This window comes from Coturnix japonica, chromosome 7 (assembly GCF_054131305.1).
Source record: "Coturnix japonica strain WE chromosome 7, WE-NBRP24, whole genome shotgun sequence".
NCBI lineage: Eukaryota > Metazoa > Chordata > Aves > Galliformes > Phasianidae > Coturnix > Coturnix japonica.
The window spans coordinates 25,000,269-25,021,178 of NC_140669.1; the positions used below are offsets into that span (position 1 = coordinate 25,000,269).

At 41.8% G+C, this 20,910-nt stretch overlaps 1 protein-coding gene across 50 annotated transcripts in view; it reads left to right on the top strand.

The window, feature by feature from the left end:
- The window catches only part of LRRFIP1 (LRR binding FLII interacting protein 1), an 87,404-nt gene extending 66,680 nt beyond the window's left edge, over positions 1-20,724 (top strand). For 12 of the 50 annotated variants that reach the window (XM_015868027.3, XM_085553433.1, XM_085553434.1 and 9 more), the window contains 8 exons: positions 97-168; positions 1,824-1,994; positions 2,971-3,063; positions 3,518-3,610; positions 4,785-4,877; positions 5,357-5,498; positions 7,106-14,173; positions 14,293-14,341. In XM_015868027.3, the coding sequence (XP_015723513.2) occupies positions 97-168; positions 1,824-1,994; positions 2,971-3,063; positions 3,518-3,610; positions 4,785-4,877; positions 5,357-5,498; positions 7,106-9,201 (2,760 nt within the window). In that variant the 3' untranslated portion in view covers positions 9,202-14,173; positions 14,293-14,341. Of the gene's footprint in view, positions 1-96; positions 169-1,823; positions 1,995-2,970; positions 3,064-3,517; positions 3,611-4,784; positions 4,878-5,356; positions 5,499-7,105; positions 14,174-14,292; positions 14,342-15,238; positions 15,357-15,827; positions 15,908-16,524; positions 16,630-17,931 lie in introns of those variants that run through there. The other 38 variants (XM_085553437.1, XM_085553442.1, XM_085553440.1 and 35 more) reach the window with 10 other exon arrangements.
- The last annotated feature ends 186 nt before the right edge of the window (positions 20,725-20,910 follow it).

A 20,910-nucleotide genomic window follows, 5' to 3' on the forward strand; every position in this document is an offset into this window, starting at 1 on the left:
ATACTTATATGAGGGCTTTGAGTACTTGCTCTTTCATGTGCACTTGAACCCATTAGCATCAGGGACATCATTGACCTTTCTCACCATTTCCCTCAGGATATCTATGAGTTAAAGGAGCAGATTCAAGATGTAGAAGGCAAATACATGCAGGGACTGAAAGAAATGAAGGTACTGGTTTATTGCAGTGTGAAGCGTGCTAATTAACACCAGCTAAACAGTCACAGAGCCAGGGTGAGATGTAACACTGACCTTGCACACTTTTCTACTGGGAGAGGTTATAAACTGTGGAAAGCATTACATTACCAGGAGCAGAGTCCTTTCTGGTGTCTGTCAATTGTGACGAGCGGTGCTTCCAAATATAATCTGAAAGGCTGCTGATTGCTATTGCATGTCTTACTTGATGTTCTGAAATGGCAATCATTTTGCTTGCAAATGAAAATCACTAGGTAGTGGGTTTTTTTTTTTAACATAGCTTTATAATCCAGGAAGCCTCCCAAAACTGGGAGCTGGCACCAAGAAAGCACTCATTATTTCCACAGAGCTGGAAAGGAGTTTGATGCTTTGGTGTCAAGGTATCCAGGTGCTCAACTGGTGGAACTTGATGCTAACAAAACTAAATGTAGCATGCCAAAGGAGTGCTGCAGCATCTTCCTTAACTTACTTGCATATACTTCTTTTCCATCTAATTTCTGAGATTAATCTTTCCAATGTTTCCAATTTCCGCTGCTTTTCTGTACATGCTATTTCTTACCTTTGGGCTGGAATGTGTGTCAAAACAGAACTTCTGTTTCAGGTGACTAATTATAGGCCCAAAGACAAATGCTTTTATTTGTCCATAGAAATGTGAATTAAACTAGTTCAGAATTACTGTTGTGATCTGGACTGTTATCCCCAGTTTTGTGTATTGAAAGGAATGGGAAGTATATGGAAGTTGCCTGTGCTATAGGAATAAGTCCAATAGTGCTGAAGTTCCTAGAAGAGTCACTTGCTCTGGAAACTAAAAGGCTGTGTGTTTTTGCATATTTTCTCTGCTTTGCCTATGTAAGACCTTTATCGCTGTATTAAAATCAAGTACTGCAAGTTTGGCTGCACAGCACAGGGAAAGGTCCTGGTCTTTGTTTTGCCATTGCCTGTTGTTATAAACATCTCAGTCTCTTATATTCAGGACAAGTTGTTAAGATGGTTTTTCAGGACACTGGGATTTGTATTTTACAGAGTAAACTTGTTAAGATGGAAAGCAATTTAGGAAACATAAAGATGATGCGTCTCATCCACAAAGGCTGCAGCTTTCACAGCAAATTCTAGTTCCTGAGTTAGTGTACTTAGTTATATCAGTGTTTCCTGCCTCACACTGAAATTTGCGTGAAGTGGCTGTTAAGCTGCCTTAGGTTAAAGCCTACCCCGTTGAGATGGGACTGCCTAAAATGAGCTCGAATCAAGGCTAGTTTGCCTTTAAATAAAAAGATTTTGCAGCTTGTCATCTTCATCAGCTGCTTTGAGCTGCCAGCGTTCAGGGGCAGGGGGAGGAGGGAGAAGGAAGAAAACCCTGAGAAAGCAGGAGCTGAAGCAGCAGAGAACAGGAAACATTTTAATCCATCCCAAGGTAAGGTTTCTTGCTCATTAAAAGAAGCCATGTGGGAACACAGGGGATGTTATCCTCACCTTGGGACAGCTGCTGTCTGTCCTGCAGATGATTAGCACTGGTTTCAGCAGGACTGCTCGGGAGGCTTGTGGTGCGATACCTTCATTGTCTCACTTCATGTCTTGGCTGGCAGAGCGTTTTTTGTAACTGACCTCTCACTGTGGTTGCTTATTCTTTGCAGGACTCTCTAGCTGAAGTTGAAGAGAAATATAAGAAGGCGATGGTGTCGAATGCTCAGCTAGACAATGAGAAAACAAATTTCATGTACCAAGTAGATACCCTGAAGGATGCACTCTTAGAATTAGAGGAACAGCTCGCAGAATCCAGGAGGCAATATGAAGAAAAGAGTAAAGTATGTATATAGCAGTGGTGTCTTATATAGCAGTGGGAGACTCCTGGGGGGCGGACATCTTTGAGAGGATCAAACCATATTACTGTTGAAGATTTTATATGAGTTATTTTTTATATATCAGTGTGCTGTGGGTTTGCAGTCATACAAGTAGAATTTTTCCCTTAGTTTCTGTTTCCGAAAGCAGTTTCTACAGTGAAGTAATGATTAATATGGGAAGGATACCCTGTAGTACTGCTGTAGTATCATATATCCTTTTATACTGTATATTGGAAGTAAATGTAAAGATTTTGTTTGTAGTCACTTCTGGAGTATTTTAATGCATGAAACTCTTCCAAAGACAGTTGTGTATCTTGTAGAGTCAAAGCAGCTGCTTGTTTTGCAGCTTGTCAGCAGCTTGTTTTGCACAAATTCAGCATCTGAGAGCTAATAAGTTGGTGTTAAATAATAAATCTGTGGCTTGTGTCAGCTTCTCAGAGCTGTCCCTTTAACCCGGGGGCTCTTTACTATAGTGTGCTGCAAGACATACAGTGCCTGCAAGATTTGGTGCCTGGTCTGGTTGTTTTGTTTTGATTTGGGATCGATTTTTCATTTGTTTGGAGTTTTTATTTAAGTCCTGAATGTCCAGTGAATGTTCTGTGCTGTTCTCACATAGGAAGAGTGGGTTAAATTCCCATCCATTCATCTGTGAAGTCAGTAGGGTTTGGGTGTAACAGCTGTTCACTGGCATCTTGCTGCCCACATTGTGAGGCTGGCTAAGTGATGTCTGTCACTTCTATGTTTGATGTAATAACAGTAGTTTGGGAAAAGGACAAGTAAGCCAAAACAAACCTGAACTCTTGTGGGATTGTGATTGGAAGCACATGGAAGAATTGCGTGGCAGTAAGCATTTTCTGGGTTGCTGGGCTTGTTTCCTCCCGTTTTTCATGGGATGCTATTTTTGATCGATTACATCTCATGAATTTTTTATCATTCATAGGAATTTGAGAGAGAGAAGCACGCTCATAGCATACTGCAGTTCCAATTTAAGGAAATCAAAGAGGCTTTGAAGCAAAGAGACGAAATGCTTGCAGTAAGTAACTTCTTTTCTTTAATGGTTTATTTGATTGGTGTGTGCCCACTTAGCAAACTAGGCATGTAGAAGGGAAGGAATTTTATTCCCTTCTTGAGTTTCTCACCTGAAGAAATAGCAGTGATCCAGGACAAGCAGATTCAGAGCTAACTTAAAGAAATAGTATTTTCCTAAGTATTATCTGAAGTTGTGTTGTCCACGATGTGAAATAAGCTGTTGATGTAGAGGAAAGCAGTGCAACTATTTAACCTTATAAATCAGCATGTGAACAGCCAGGTTGCCTTAGGAAGGGTTAGATAGGATTTAGCTGACGTGTGAAAAGTTATCATATTGTGCATGCAGATACCTTTCTACTTCACCTGACTGTTTTGTTCTTTGGCATCACTGCAATCTCGACTGTCTTTGGTAACCTGTTCCCTACTCTCTGTCTTCTCATTTTGCTCTCATCTCTCAGGAAATCCAACAGCTGCAACAGAAACAGCAGAGCTATGTCAGGGAAATTTCTGATCTTCAGGAGACAATAGAGTGGAAAGACAAAAAAATAGGGGTAGGACTGTCAACTCCTGAGATGTGTTGAGAGTGGCATTGTTGTTCTTCAGCTGATCCTGCTTTTGCAAAACCTGATGGATAGTGTACTCCTGAGTGCCTCTGCTTGCTGTGACTGGCTTAGTATATTAGCGGTGAACTAGCAAGTAGCACGTTCTGTCTTTGTTCAACACTATAAAATCCAAGAAAAACTTAGCAGCTGTTCTGAATTTGAAACCTGAGGGTTATTATTTGCCATGGTGCTTCATTTGTGTGTGTCGTATTGAGAAAGGAAGAGCTATTTGTAATGCAATTCTGTCAGTACTGCCTATTTGGACTTAATCTGCAGACTGAGCAGAAACTGGAGTGTGATCAATAAGCAGTAGAGCTCTTTGTGGCCTGTGGGGTTGAAAGTCTTGAACTCTCCCTTGTTTCTCATGCCTTCACACCACTCCTTATCAAAGCTGAATGGGAACACACTCTAAAAGAGAAGCATCACTTTAATTAACAATGAATCCTGGAAGAATTTCTGAATGTGGAAGGGGAAGTAAATCATACAGCTAACTTCCAGTAATTCCTTGCAATTTGAAACTCAGGTGTCTGAGTTTTGTTATTGTTCTATTTGTGAGTTTATATAAGACATACCAAGGGGGTTCCATTCTAAATTACACCTTTACTACGCAGTATGTCCCAAAGTCTGAAGATGACTTAATTGCAGTTTTCAGGTTGATTGAAATGTAATGCAGCCATTGTGGTAACCATTGCAATTAATAGCCCTTTTATACTCCATTAAAATGTCAGACCTGCTTTCATCCTCTTGTCTGAGTACATGGGTATCACATTATATCTTCAACATACACGGTGAAGTAATATGAATGAATTCACCTAGCAGATAAGAGGGTAAAGTAGATCCTTATTTGAAGTCTTTCTTGTGAAGGTTTGGGCTCCAAGTGTCTTTAGTAGGAATTCCTGGGGCTGATTATTACTGAATAAGCTGTGCATTTCTTGGATTTGAAGCTTGTCTGTGTGTCTGCAAACTTGGTCCTTTAATCTCCGAACTTTACTTTTTTCATGTGTCACTTCCACGACTCTGTGAATATCTTAAATCTGCTCATTCCTATTTACAGTTGCTTTTCATGATCTTTTCTCCTTTCCTCTCTTCATACCTCCTCACTCTGTCTGTGTCGTGAACTCAGGCCTTAGAGAGGCAGAAAGATTTCTTTGATTCCATAAGGAGTGAGCGGGATGACCTTAGAGACGAAGTAATGATGCTGAAGGAGCAACTGAAGGTATGCAAGAGGAGTAAGAGAAGCTTACCACTTACTGACTGCTGACCTTTCTCTCCTACGCATTTTTAGCAGAAAATTGGAGTGGAGCTGAGTTGCAAGAACTCTTGTCGTGTTGCCTATAAGCTGCCATTTTGGGCATTTTCTGATAAAGTCCTTCCCCCTGATATTGATTGTGAGCTCTTAGAATAGACTGTAACATTCAGCATTAAACTGTTGCTTTTGTAGGAGGCTCATATCCAGGGAGCGCTTTAAACAGCAGAATTATGTTTAAAGATTGAAGCCAAGCTGGTATCACATACTTTTGGTGATGCTGGCTAAACAGGGAGCTGTAATATTCTGTGATATTTTCTGACTTCCAGCCATTTTTAATGGAGCAATTGAAGCAATTATTTGTTCAGAATGTCAGGGACAAGAACATGTGAACGATCCTGTTCTTACTGAGCAGCAGGCTTTAAAGTGCTGGTTTTGCTTCTCCATAGAAACATGGAATAATCCCAGACTCCGACATAGCCACCAATGGGGATGCATCAGACGTTCTCGATAACGAAGGACACTTGGATTCTTCCAAAGCTGTTCCAGGCACACCGCAGGCATTAAAGACAGCAGGGGATGGCATGCTAGGTAAGTGCTGGCTATCCTTTCATATCTTTCTGTCTGTCTGTCCACTCATTCACCTTCGCTTGGAGTTTGGGCTTTTGTTAGTGGGACAATTAACACGTCACGCAGCATGCCACTTGTTGAATCACTTGTGCTTCACATCACCTAATGCATTTCCCCGCTTGATATTTATTGTCACTTCAAGTATGTTGTGAAGTTTCCTGCAAAAGCAGACTTCAGTCCCCCTTCAAGGTGACAAAGGATGAGAATACAAACATTACATGTTACAGATAAGTAGCAGTCATTTGGATTACTATATGAACTCGTAATCATCCCAGAGTATTCCCACTGTCACTCAGCATTTTTCTGCACATATCTTAAAGAATCAGACTAAAAGCATTTTAGTTTCCTGTAAAAATCATGTGTGCTGCTTCACTGCACTACCTGAGAAGTGTCAGCATCTCTTGAACAGAAATGGTGGTCACCATTACAGCTCTCTGGTGCGTGAATTCTTTATTCTTGGCATGTTGTGCTGTTGAACACTTCATATTACCGTTTCACCATTCCAACCTCTTATAATGGAATGAGCGCCATTAAATTTAATGAGTTGGACTCTGAGACGGATACTGTAAGTAAGGAAGGAGAAATCTGGTTGGCAAAACCTTCCTCCTTATCTAGTTGTGGTGCGTGACCACTCAGAGAACTGTTATAATAGCAAAAGGAAAGGGAGTGAATTTCTGTTGTTACTGCTCTAAATTGACATTGTAGCAAATAACAACAAGCAGCCAATGGCTGCAAGTGCAATTTATCTTGCTGTTGGCTGCTTTTTCCTTGCTCTGTTTTTGTATGGAAACAATATGGAGCACCAAAACCAAGGTAAGGGTATGCATTTAAATGTAATATGTTCTTTGTGTTTCCTTATTCTGTTTATTTGAAAACAGGTACAACATAGACTCGAAAGCTAACTGCTGAAGCCACAGTGTTGTTTTAGTACCTGTTGCTTCTAAATAAAGTTGGAAGAAACAACAACCAACCTACAGAATTCCCCATCCCTTTGAGTGGATGGAGTGGCACTGTATCTGTGTTGGTAATGTTGAACGGCTGAAACATTTGCTTGCCGATCAGACTTTATCTATAAGTCAACACTGATGATGCCTGTGATGAGATACTACCAAGTTACTCTTGCTCACTTCATTCTACAGGCATCAGACAAACTCTTGCATGCACAGAGTGGTGTTAGGCCTAAAGCTGTAGAAAATACTGCTGAGAAAATGTAATCTTTACAGTTTCAGAGTTATATCTGCACATATTATTAAGTTGCACTGCTTGAAACAAAGTTGTTTTCATCTCTGGGAGCTGTAGTTCACACGGCCAAGAGCATAGATGTGTTACTTGACAAAAACACAGGCCAGCGCTGAGGGCTTTTCTGGCTTTGAGAGGGTGGTGGTGGTGGTGAATTTCACTGATCAAAAAAGCCCACGCCCTTACTAATTCAATCGCTGCTTTGCCTCACGTAATCGGCAACAGTTGATCTTCCATTAACCTGTTCTTTAATTCATTCTCTTTTGGGTTTTAAGCGGGGAGGTAAGAGCTGCGGCGCGGTCCCTTCAACTTTCTCAATGGTCTTTTAGGCAAAGCCAAGGAAGTGGACATGAAAAATGAGATTGTGGAGGATGTGGGGAAAAGAGAAATCTTGCAGAATTCTGAGCATGAGGAACACAAAGAGGAGTCTGAGGAACAGGAAGTACAGACATTGCATGCTGATGAAAATACAAGGGCAGAAAACCTGATTGAAGAACCTGATGCTCTGTCAACAGTGATGTTACCAGATAGTAGGTTCTGTAAGGCTTTGGATCAGTTCTGTAAACCTGTGTCAGGGAATGCTTGTTCAAGTGATGATAGTGATGCAGATGATTTGAGAAAGGAGACACAGTCAGCAGACACAGCAGCCCAGCAGCCTGTTAGCAAGGAGGTTGAACAGAGTAACTTAAACCCGAGGACAACTGAGAACTCAGAAATGGGCTCACTGCAAGGTCAGGATTTTGAGAGTCCTCAGGAAAGGCACGGTGAATTAAATGCAGAGCATGAACTGGAAAAAGCTGCTCTTCAACAGGAAGAAGGAGAGGATGTGGAAGCTAGCTGTGCACTGAGTGCTAATGAGGCAGAACAAGCAGCAGACAGTGCAGGTGACAGCAGTGAGGTGGTTTCTGGCCAGTCAGGGCTACCAGAGCTAGCGGACTCACAAAGTGAAGAGGTAAATGTGGAGCACTGTGCTGAAACACTCCAGTGCTCGGGAGAAAGTGCTGGAAGCAAAGTTACAGAGGTCTTAGAGAAAACTCTTGTTGAAAGCAAAGACTGCACTGATGGAACAGCTAATGAAACTGGAGGTGATAGAGCTGGAGAACAAAATGAGGTTGGGAGTGCAGTTCAGGGTGAGAAAATGGAAAGAGATTCCACGGGCTCAGAAGGGGAGGAGTCATGTGGAAGCGGTGCCCCGTCAGATCCAAATGAGGAGGGAGGTGATCAGGCACAGATCCAGCCAGTTTCCTCAGAGGACAGTGAGGTAGCATTGTTAGAGGTACAGAATATGCAGGAACAAATGGAACTTAAGCCTGCTGAGAAAGGTGGACAGGAGGAAGTATTGACTGGAAACTTAGAGGAGTGTTCAGATTGTGCAGAAAAGCAGGAGAAGGCTTCAGGGGAGTCTGCAGGCTCTGCTAATGAGGCAGAAGTTAGTGCACTGCATCAGACAGAGCCAGACACGGACACTGTGAAAGAAATGGCGTCTCAGGAAACCAGTTTAGACCCAGTTATTTCAGATGATGAAACTGAGGAAACAGAAATGCAAACAGGAGTTATGTCTGGGAAAGGAGAGGAAAATAGAATAGAATACTTAGAACATGATAGAACAGAAGACTTAAAATCAAAGGCAGAGCTTCAAATGGTTCAGTGCAGCAAAGAAACAACAGGTGACTCAGAGGATGAGAAAAATATTTCTTTAGAAAGTGAAGCACAGAATGTAGTTAAACAAGGTGAATCTAAAGAGGAGTCTGTTGTATGTCACAGTGTAACTAGTGAGAATCAAGTTGATAAAGAAACGTTTAAAGAAGATACAAAGCAGTCAGACCTCGCAGATCAGCAGGGTGATGGCTTTACTTCTATGGAAGGTACAGATAATTCACTTGGACAGAAAGCTGAGCTGGATGGAAGTGTGAGAGAGCAACTTAGACTAGAGGGCCAAGCAGAGGAAGAACAAGAAGATGAAGGTGATGCATTTGATTTTGATGAGGATTCAGAACAGATACTGGAAACTGATGAAAAACGCGATGGAGGAGAATCTGATGCACAGAGTGAAGAGGATGACGGAACAAGCAGCATGATAAGAAAAGCTGCCCCTACAGGTGAAGCCGGAGAGAGAACTGGCAAAATAAAAACCAGTGACACCTTGACCAAAGATGATGGCTTACAGCGTAAGGAAGGAAATGAGTCAGAAGAAGCAGGGCACTCGCAAGAGGAAGCGTCAGCACTGAAAACTGATGAGAAGGCTGATGTGTCGGCAGAGGGAAACGAAGCATCAGATTCTAATGAAGCGGAAAAGGCACCAGGTGACAGTGGTCTAGAACAGGATTTGGAGAGTGCCGGCTGTAACAGGGCTGAAAGCAAAGAGGATTTGCGAGGTGGTAGGAAGGGTAAGGGTAAATCCAGAGATGACTGTACAGTGTCCTGAGTTCTGAATTCCGGACTGTAGGAGTCAGAAGCCATTTGATCAGGCTCAGTACCAAAGCATGCACTTTGCACGATGAATCAGTCCTTAAGGAATATAGGAGTACTCTTAAGGTGTTCATTTTTTCCTTGCAGGTAGATCTCATAATACACTGCTGGGTCATGTAAGTGGCGATAATGCCAATATTAAACTATTCACTGACGTACCTAGCCACAAAAAATCATTCAGAAGTTTGGTTTTGCTGTGTCTCAGGTTAAACATTTGTCACCAAACAAAGCAAGCTTCACAAAGGAACTGATCAGGCTTTTGCAGTTAAAGTACTCCTATTGTTGATAACTGCTACCGAGGAGCTTTTATATGCAATTCCTACTTCTTAGCCTAGAGTAAAAAATAGATTATCTGAATGTACTAGTATGTGCAATAGGGCCTACAGTAAGTGTGTTAACACTTTGTCACGGAGGAACTCGGAAGATCAGCAACACTTAGATCTAATGCTAGCGTTTGTTGCTGAACGATTAAAGCCTAGGAGCCCTTTTCCATAGCAAAAGAAGAAGAAAAAAAGATACTCTCATTCCACTTTCTGTGTATGTATGTTTCTGAGGTGTATGTATTCCAAACCATTGGTAGATCACTGTGAATTAAGTCAGCGCTTTGGAGGAACGATGCTCAATATGAAGGAAATGCAACCCATAGGTTTCGGAATGGAGCAGATACATACATGTTTACTTCATGTGGGCACTTTGCACCGCAGTAGGCCTTTTATACCATGTCTCACGTGGGTTTTGTATTTTTCCTAAGAAAGTGTCGATACACACTGTAACGTGCCTAGTTTTGCTATCCAATACTGTATCTATGAATATATAAATATATTTTTTGGAAGAAAACCACCAAAGATGTTTAACATCACATTCCTTACTGCATTATATATATATATATATATTTATGCAAATATTAAGAGAAAGAATGTTTTGCTTTGAAGAGGTCTTTCCTCCTTTTTCCTGGAGGGAAGGTAACTCTGGATGCCTTAATCCTCACGGGTGTCAGACCAAATGCAGTTGTTCCATATACGAGCCCCCATGCCTTTCTGGAAAGCTGGATTATGTTGTATTGCCAGAATTGATGAGACGCTTTGACCCACTGATGTATTTCTTCTTGCATTGCTATTGTGCTTGGGAGGAAGATCATGTTTTACATCATTAATAATTAGTTTGAGGTTGTGTTAAGAGATGAACATGCAAAGGGAATGCAAGCTGAGGAGCTGGGGGGCTACGGCAGGTTCTGTTGATGTTACAAAGAGGACAGAGTTCAAATAGACTGCAAAATCACAAGATGTGTATCAAAGTGCACTGTGCTGTATATAATTAAAATAAACATATTTTATACTGCAGTTTGTCTGTCCGGAGCACTCTTTATCAAAAAACTCATTTAAAGAGTTACTGAAATCTTTCTCACTTCAGAAGCATTTTTTCCTACAGCTTTCTATCTTAAATTTATTGCTTTGTGCTGCGTAGATGACAGAGCTGTCCTGTTAGGAACAGGAGGCCTTTGAGGACATTTAGTGTTTGATGAGACCATAGCTCTACGTTTGTGGCAGAGCTGTAAGCCTGCAACTCTTTTCGTACAGCTTCTCTCCGGCTTAGAACAGCTTCAGTATGGGTTCTGTAAGTACTAGCAGTTGTTCTTACTGAGGGTTCACACCTAATTCTAATGTAAAGAGTCACGGTTCTTTAAAGCATCATTTTTTACCATACGGCATTGTTTAAGTAAGATTTTTTTCTTTGCTACACTCAACTGTAATATATAGTTTCATGTTGAAACTGTTCTAGATGTATGTATATTTAAATGTTAAACACAGTTATATATTTAACTAAATTCTTGCCAGACTTTGCCTAAACTCGTGGATGGGTCTATAAGCAACTCTCATTTAAATGAGGCGTTTGCCAACGTTTCCTCTGTTTTTCATGAGTTTGTTTTTAACAGGAGTGCTGCCTGATTGTTAAATGGAAATTAATGAAGACATACTTTTACCCATTTTTTCCACTTCAGAAAATACGGCATCCTTAGAGAAGTCCCATTGTTGAGCTAAGTCATGGAAAGAAATGACACCTCTAGTCTTAATTGTCCTTGTGCGTGCTCTTGTCCCACAGTACCTTGCCAAATCTCAATGAAACTAGGGCAGGAACAAAGAACATGGGGCACGTGGTGAAGAACAGCTCATGTATCATAAACCCACCCATGAATGCCGCCTCTTGGTACCGGTGTTGGCATCTGGTCCTTGCCTTCTGGAATCAGACAGGTATCACGGAGAAGGAGGTGATCTTGGTGTTTGTAGCTCTTCAGTTTTTGCTGGAATCTTATTTGTTGCTGCAGTGAGCACTGGTTGCAATGTGTAGGTCTTTCATCTCTCACAATAATGTTAAACACTTGATGGGATCTGTGTTTGAGTCTGAGGGGCGCACGTAGCCTGGAGTGCCAGGTTTTTTGGTTACTGTGAATTCATAGCTAGCTTCAAAAGCTTTCAAAAGCAGTAGCTGAATTAACGTTCATATTCAGCAAGTCACAGTGAAAGGCTTTGGTCAGCAGACCCTTTGAAAGAGTGGTCCTGCTGTCACCTTCACAATCAGTGCTGTAAAGCCAGTGCCTTCTAACTCTCGTGCTTATCCTCATGCTTGCCCATGAACTTCTCTCTTCTGGGGAAGAGTGGAAAGCATTCTGTTTTATTATTATTCTTTTTTAAAATGATCCAATATAAATGGATGGCTCCAGAGAAGCAGTGTTATCCAGTCTGCTGCCACATCCTTGCAAGCTGATGGGAATAGCTGCTGGAAACTGCTGGTGTGTTCTCAGGGGCTGCAGCCTTCACTGCTTGCCTTCTCACCCTCCAAGCACAGCTAACCCTTATCAGCTGCACTGACATTAATTACTTGGTAGACCATGCGAATCATTCAACTTATCAACAGCTTCACCCCATTTGCACACTGTCTTCAAAGTAAGAAGAAGCACCAGGTATCTGTGGATAATTCGAGGATATTAGGTCAGCTTTACTGCTGAAGCAGCACCGTGAGTCAGCTGCTTTACTGAAGCAACGGTTATGTGGCTTCAATGAGCCTGTGCAATAGCAGACACTGGTAACCACAGCTGCCACCATCCCACCTGTCCTGTTCTCAGAAAGAAAAGCACTGTGCCCTACCTGCTGTGACCGGCACCTGTCCTTCCATTAGGTAGGAAGATTCCACCCCACAGCAGCGGTTGTGCTATTAAGTTATTCAACTCATTGGAGTCCCTTAAGTTTGGGCTAATGTTACAGTGGCTTAGAGGTTTTCTTCTGCATCAGTCCTTGTTCTCTTTGCCTACCATTAGTAATTTCATTTCTTTATGTCTACTGAGCTGTGGCACCAATGCTTATCTGAACATCTGTCACCTTCATTTTACTGTTGGCTCTCCTTGCTTTCTTCATTGGACTTCATTTTCCTTCCCCATCATCTTTTTACAGAGGTCTTCAGTCTCTCTTCTTTTCCATATAGGCAGATGAAACTGTCTTATTATTTTATACTTGCTTTGTTTTGTTTTCCTTGTTAGTTTACACAAGTGTGAATGTATTTTTTGCCTTGTGACAGTGCGCTTGTGTTACACATGTAAGAGCATTTGATACAAATGGCAATGAAAAGGGATAGGGCTTGAGGGGGTTCAGAAGTAATGCACAGAACTGCCGTACTGGGGTGTTATATTGGTATTTGTATTTGAGTCTAGCATCAGAAGTTCAGGTAAAGAGCCTGGAATCACTGCTGATATGGAGAACTTGTATTCACAGGAGGGGAGTGACTTTCCATGACTACACGTGTGTCAACATGAGTTTCGTGTGAACTTTAGCTTTCGCCATGAGGTGATCAAATACAGACTGCTTATTCCCTGAATTCCTTGTGTTAATGAGAAAACAAAAAGCTCAGCAAGAAAGTATTGGGCTGTAACTTCCTTACCTTTACAGAAGTCTTTTTTTCTTTTATGTATGACCTTTACATTTTAACAATTGAACAGCTAACAGGCAGGACCTTAGAGGTGGAGTTGAGCACTCTCGCTGCCTTGGTTCTGCACAGTTGCCTGCCTGCTGGCAAGGGAGGGAAACGAAAGAAAACTGCAACAAGCACGCGTGTCAAAGCAAAATAACACTGCAATGCACGTACATGTCAGGCCTGTGGAGGTAGACCTGTCTGAGGTCAGTATGTCCCCTTCTGATAAGAATACCGGACAATGATGTTTGCTGTACTTTTGTTGAGGTGACTGAACGCGCTCAGGCTGTTAATTAACGAGGCAGAATGAGTTTAATTATTGCAAGAAATGTGAGTTATGATTTGTTTTTTACATTACCTGCTGAAATGCTTCCACTTTTTGCATTACTAGGAAAGAAGAACAAGTGATTTGGTTACTCACTGCAGTTTTCCAGCTGTCCATTCTGTACTGTGTTCTTTAGTAAACAATGCCATGCACACCTGTTTGCTGATCTGCTGTACTTCCAAGTTCAGGTCTAGAACAACGAGTCTAGATTGCTTTCTTGATGTTTGACTAGGATAACTGACTATGAAGAGCAAAGAGTAAAGAATGCTTTACCAGGCTCTTGAGTTTGAAATAAAAACTTAATTTAATTGATAAATGTTTTATTTGTCGAAGTACTGAAGATAGTACAATGTAATTGTCATGCTGTTTAGTGTTCCTTTTGAACTGAGGATTTTCAGTGCTGAGAATGTGTATAGCTATGATGATAGGTGTTTGTGGTGTTTTCATTGTGCTAAACTGTAAAGATGTGTGAGATTTTGTGTTGCAGTTGTGTTTGACCCTAGAGTTCTTGCATGCTAACCTAATGTAGAAGATTAGCCTCTTTGCATGCAGCGGGTGCCGTGACAAGCATGCTCTGTGAGAATGACATAACCTCCCCTGGCTGCAGCCCCTTCCCAGCCCCGTTGTGGCCTCATTTCCCGTGGTACGTGCGTAACTACCCTTATCATTTTTCACTAACCTTAACGGGTCCCTCTTGTATCAGACACTCTGAAATGTGTGGCTTACATAAGTCAACACTGAGCTTTCAGTTTTCTCTTTCAGAAAGGCTGAAAAAACTCATTGGTGAACGAGAGTCCTTACTAGACCAGGTAAGCACGTGGGAACTGGAATGCTGTGTGTTCACTTAATGTATGATAAAAATAATACAACGTTGGTAAACCAAAACACCCCTAATGCAGACTATGGAACATGTATGCTGTTCTTTCAGAACACGTGCTGTGTTCTTATTGCTAAAGACTCTGCTCCTTCCCCCTGGAACTCTCCTGTGCATTAACACAGTGTGTGAAACAGATGACCCAGGGGCCTATGTTGTGTTGCTTACATTCAGTTATCAGAGTGTTCCTGGCTGCTGCCTCCAGCCACCTAAAACTCCTCCTCCATAACTATGTCTGAAAAATGCTGCTTTGGATTGATTGAGGCTGAAGGGGGGAAAAGCAAATGTGGTCCAGAAATAAGAAAAGCCAGTGTTACTTCCAAGAGTAAGCCTTCCTGATGGCTGGTTCTGTGGGCAATAGGCAGTTTGGAGAGAATGCTGCTGGGATTACAGTAGATCGGTAAACAACAATTAGAGTCAATACCGCTGATACCAGGGTACATTGGTTATAATCTCTATTCAAAACATTTGAGCTGATCTGTTCCTGTGTTGCGCTCTGTGCTTCCATGTATGGATGATATCCTTGGCTCTGGGCTTTCATGCACTCTCAATCACAGCTTGGGGTTGCTAAGGATGTTTTATGTGAATGCGCATACCGAACATTTCTGGCTTTTCTAATAAAACATTCTTCTTCCTCATATTATCCTTGGTCCCAAATTTATATATAAGTGCTGATACTTAAACTGCGGTGAGTCATTTGCTGAAAGAATTTCTGGGAAATGTAAGAAAAGGTTTTTTTTTTAAATTTAGTTTTGGGGGGGAAAAAAGCTTCATAATAGTCAAGAGAGTCTTGAAATGAGTGTCTTATTCTAATAATTGTCGTGTGTTCCTCAGGTTAAAAAACTAAAGGGACAACTGGAAGAAAAGCAGAAGAATGGCAAGTTGGAGAATATGCAGTCTGAGGTTGAAGTTCTGGAAAACGGGACAGATATGCACATGATTGACCTCCAAAGTAAGCTGTGTTTTCATTTTAAGAGAACTTTTTGTCTCCTTAATGAAGGTGAGACAATGTGCCTGTAGAATGAATGTATGTCCTGATGTAAGAGTGAGCCTTTGGTCCTAAGGGAGCTTCAAAAGGGGAGCCAGCCAGGCACCTCTTCTAGAGGTGAGATAATTGTTATCCATCAAATGAGAACAGGATGGGAAATCTCCTTTATGTTCTGCAGGAGAGCTGAGGATGAGTTTCATATCACACCCGGTTAACTTTGCTTTGAGTGATCACAAGGCAGGCGGGCAGGGTTGGGGTTAGCTGCTGTCTGCCAGGCACTGAGTGGGTTTACCTGGAAGCCCTTAGAACAGAAGGAGACCCAAGGCAGGGAGCTGCACTACCACTGCTACAAGTAGTTTCCTGGAGCGGGGAAATGTTGTGACAGATTTGTTGAGCCTTATTGTGACATCTCATATAAATCTGCAATTCTTGTAGGAGATGCCAACAGACAGATCAGCGATCTCAAATTTAAACTAGCCAAGTCTGAGCAAGAGATAACGGCACTGGAGCAGAATGTAAGTTCCCCGTCTGTCCTGTTTGTTCACTCTTGATGAGAACGCAGGGAGTGTATTTTACTGCATGAAAAGCAGAATCTTTATTAATGTGACTTCCTTTAAAATAAAAGGCAGGAATGCTGGAGCACTGAGTTTCTTGAAGTTAAGGGCTAGAATACTTCCTTTTATCTCTGGGGGGAAGTCAATATATTATTCATGTCCACCAAATGAAAAGCTCTCAAAGACAAATGTGCACTCGGAGCACTCAATGAGCTCCTCCAAATACTTTCATGTGTGTAGCTGCTTGCAGTTTTCAGATGGTTCTTGGCACACGAGAAAGTTGGTATATGTGGGGTTTGGGCAGCACTGTTCAGATGTAACTGTTTGCTCATGATCAGAGTATAAATGGTTATGTTTATTAAGTGGACTGTAATTTCTGTTGCTGGAAGAAGGTGAAACATGGATACATAAGAGGTCTGGAGGTAGTTACTGTGGCTGCTTTGATACATTTGTCCTCAAAACATGCCTGCCTTTGATTGAAATAAATCTAGCAACTTTCATTGGTTATTGCTTAACTATCGGCAGAAGTGTAAAGCTTCAGAGTAATCTTTAATGGCAAATATTTCCATCTGCATTAGGTAATACGATTGGAAGGCCAGGTAGCCCGATACAAAACTGCTGCTGAAAATGCTGAAAGAGTAGAAGATGAACTGAAAGCAGAGAAGCGCAAACTACAGAGAGAGGTAACTGTAAATGTAACTGTTGTAGGGAACTCAGGTGCTGCTCATGCGGCCTTCAGATGCTCATCTTTGCATGTTAATCTCAAGCTGTATGTGAATGTGAATTGTTCCTTTTAAACGTGTTTTCCTTGCTCAGTTGATCTGTTCATGCCTCTTTCCTGTTGCATGTCCAACCAGATCCAGACTCTGCCTGTATTTATCTTTAAACATACTTTTCAAGCTCTTCATCATTTCAACTTTATTTGTTTTACCAGACTTCATGTTGTCTTTAAGCAGCTGCTAAAGCCAGCCTTAAATACATTTGTCAACTTATTTCACACTTGCCTCCTAAGGGTTTTTTTTTTTTTCTGTATGGCTGTCTGTACTGTAAAAACTAAATAGCTCTTTCTGCTGTGCTGCCTGTAATAAGGGATCTCTTGTGGAACTTACCCTTCTGTCTCGTTGTCTTGCTTATCAGATGAGACTCTCTCCTTAAGACACTGGGTCTGGTACTTATAAAGGCATTATAGAGGTCTGTTCCACAAAGTGCAATGGCTTCAGTCAAAAACAAGTCACCTGCAGCAGTTCTTAGTCTGTTGTTTAGGATGCTGTGTTGGAAGGAGGCAAGCTGCCCAGGGCCAAAAGGGTCCCAAATGCTGTGGTGCTGTTTTCTCCCATGGGTAGCAGCTCTAGACCAGGCACTTTTGCCCATATCTCTTCCCATTCCTCCCTTCTGTCAAAAGGAGTAATGCTTGTTTTTTGTCAGGGCCGGTTTAATTACTAAAAAGTCCCAAATTGAGGGAAGCCCTAAAATCTGTTTTGTGTTGTCACTGGCTCCCATATCTCAGGACAGAGTGTTTTGAAGCTGTTACTCTGTGCAGTCTGGAACTTTTTCCTTTGGTGGAGTTTATAAAAAATTAAGGCTGGGCACCAAAGTCAAGGCTGTTTCTGTAACTTTGGGACCCAGAAATGCAAAAGTCAGGCACTGATACAGGTGTACATCACCCAGCAGACCTGCAAGCATCCATGCCTCTGAAGCCAAGGCAAACGGTGAGCCAGATGTTCCACCTTCTGTAAATACTTTGGGTTCTTGGCACTGTGCTTAGAAACTGTGTGTGCCCTTCAAAGCGGCAGCACAGGCAGCTGTGCTGCATTCACCCTGAACTCTGCTACTGGGAGTTTTCAGCTGCTTTACTGTGTACAGGAGCTCCTGCAGTACTCTCAGTTACCGCTGGTAATTACAAACTTTGCTTTATCATTGGAAAGGGCAAACACTGTAAAAGTCACAGCGCTGTTTGTTTTTTTCTACTTCTTTCTTTCCTTCAGCTTCGTTCAGCACTGGACAAAACTGAAGAACTCGAAGTCAGCAATGGTCATCTAGTAAAACGCCTGGAGAAGATGAAGGCCAACCGCAGCGCTTTACTGTCACAGCAATAACCACCACCTCCGTGGAAATGGCTACTGGACAGAACGCGAACAATTTTACAGATGCTTTCTGTGTCTTGCTGTCTGGGATGCTTTGCGTCACGCCTTCCGACAACAGACAAGTGCAACATTTGCTAGGTGCCACCCAGCTGCGGTTCTCTTAATGCAGTTTCAAATCCTCCTGCACTATATCCATAGGAGTAGCTGATCTAAATGGCTGTGCCTGCGGGGCCCTTCTACACACTTCAGTGGGTACATTTGGTGTACTGTATCCTTACACCACGTAAGAAGCACATCGGGGCGCCGTGTTAAGTTCTCCACCCAGAAGGCACAGCAGCTGTTTCTTCGCCATTTCAAATGGCATTCAAAGAAAATACTTTGACTGGACTGGAATTTTGTGTCTTGCTGAGAATTTTAAAAAACAAAGAAAACACTGTAAGTTTTAGACTTTCTCATGACGGTATCTGTAATTTAGTGACTATGGTAGAGTTATTCGTAGTAGGCTTTTCATTTACAAATCACTGTGGAACCACAAGCCATTACAAAGCAAAACTCCTTCAGTGGAAACCATGGAAGAAGATGGTCTTGGAAGCAAAAGTGACCTTAAATGACTTTGCCAATAAAACAAAGGTGTTCGGAGGGATTTTTGCACCAGTCGAATCATAAGACTATTTTATTTCAGGGTAAAATAGGCAATAGCTTCATTAGATTTCAAATCTTATTTGTGTTATTTAATCCCTGCTCTTGGAATTGAAGTAGAATACTTCTTAAGGATGTAAAGTTGTGTTAATAAACCAGCGTAAGGCCATGTTTGAAGAACTGGTGGGTTTTGCACTTCCGTGACTTCTGTACGTTTGTCAAAGCAAGCGTCGTTTGCTTAAACAAGATATGCTGTGGGTTGTTTTTTTTTTACATCAGAAACTATCTACTGGTCCACGAACTGCTAGAAAACTCCGCCACTACAGAACGCAAGTCTAATCTTTTAAAGTAACTGATAAGAAGCACTTTAGAAAATGTTACTGCATATGGGGTTTGTTACAAATACAGAGATAGCAAAGTATTTCTCTTGTGAGTCATTTTAAAGGTTTTTCTCTTCTCATGAATACTACCGTTACCAGTTAAAATGACGCAGTTTACACAAGTAGCACAGTAGCTCTGGTCTGTGGAAAATAACCCTCTGAATGTACTGTTCCAAGGAGAACAGCTGTTAGCTGAAGATGACATGCGTCCTTTCCCCTTCAGCCCTACACCAAAAGTAATGCAGGTGAGCGTTCCCTAAGGGATCTTCTCGTGTGACGGAGCAGCATCTCCTGTTTGGCAGGAGCAGCCTTCTGTCTGTACGGTTCTATTAAGGCAAATGCAAACACAGAAGACCATGTTTTACTAACTTGGTTTTGGACTGGCTGGTCCAGATCTTTCCCTAACAGAATCAACGTTAGAGGATAAACTGCTGCTATTTTGAACATCAGGGGATGGCTGGTATCTTAGAGCACCTTCATAAGGTCAGTAAACCGAAACCAGTATCTGAATGTGTTTCTCTGATTTGCCTAGGGTATAACACCTTCCTCTTTGTCCCTCCGAGTGCCCTGAGGTGAATATTCTGGGAGTGCTGAGGTGAATATTCCAAGAGGAGGAGGAGGAGGAGGAAAGCTTGCTGTGCCCCTGAGGAAATAATTATGTTCTTGTGGGTCAAAAGGGGTAGAATGCAGGGAAACGGGGGGATCTTAAATTATGAGATTTACACTCCAGCTAGGACTTTGGATGTTATTTTTCCTTTTTTGAGAGGAATATTCAGGTGCAGAGCCATGTTTCTTGTGGAATACCTCAATATCGACATTGATAACAATTTACAACTCGTTGTGGTTGACTTGTGTGATTTCTGGTGTCCAAAGCCTTTGGGGCCTCAAGAAACCATGAATTAAGGACTTTTGTGGATACAAATAAACACGCTAAATGCTATATCTTGCCAGCTGATAATAGAGTGTGTGATTACCATCAGTAATTTGTGGCAGTGGTGAGAACTCCCCTGGCAACATTCAGGAGAAACACATTAGAGTTGGTCCAAAAGGCTGAAAATAATATTTTGCTCATCAAGAAGTGATGTGTTTTTTTTTTTAAGTAGATTGCATCTTGCACCCCATAAGCATTAGCCTCATGACAGAAATCATCTGTGTGTTTCAACCTGGATATGCTCTTAGTAGGAATTGTTGTGTGTGATGAAGTAGCTGGATGCTGAAGCTGCGTTTTTCCCCATAACTTTCAGCATGACTTAGCTTTAGAATAAGGGAAGAGAAAGCACCGTTGGGTTTAATGCAAACTGGTTTGTGTTTTCCTGTGTAGAATGTATGACAGGGCTTTGGATGATGACAACAGCACGTTGCCCACATTGTTTCCATTGGGCTACAGGCAGGGCTGCCTCCAATGGCCCCAAACCTGCCTTCTCCTACAATCTCTATTTAAAACTGCTACCCTTTGGGTTTATTTTCCAACGTTCAGTAATTTTAATGTTTGCAGAATGGAATGTTACCCAAAATGTTTATTGGTTGTTGGGGTTTTTTGTTATGTTTATTTCCTTTCTTTTTATGTATAAATGTTAGGAGCGTGGAAAAATTAAAAAAATTAAAAAAAAATAATTAAAAAAAAAAGGAAACTCATCAGCAGAAGTTGCCAATAAAAAACATCGCTTGTCGGGTGGTTTTGGTGGAGTCATCTGTCTTCATGCTGCTGCTGGGAAATGTGCTGTGTGGGACTGCGGGGGGCTGTTGGGCTGGGGGGCAGGGGATGGGTTCTTCTGAAGGCGGTTGTGCTTTGGAGGTGGATGTGTTCACATTGCCATAGCACTGTTTAGAAGCCTCAATTACTGCATTTTTCAGACTCAGG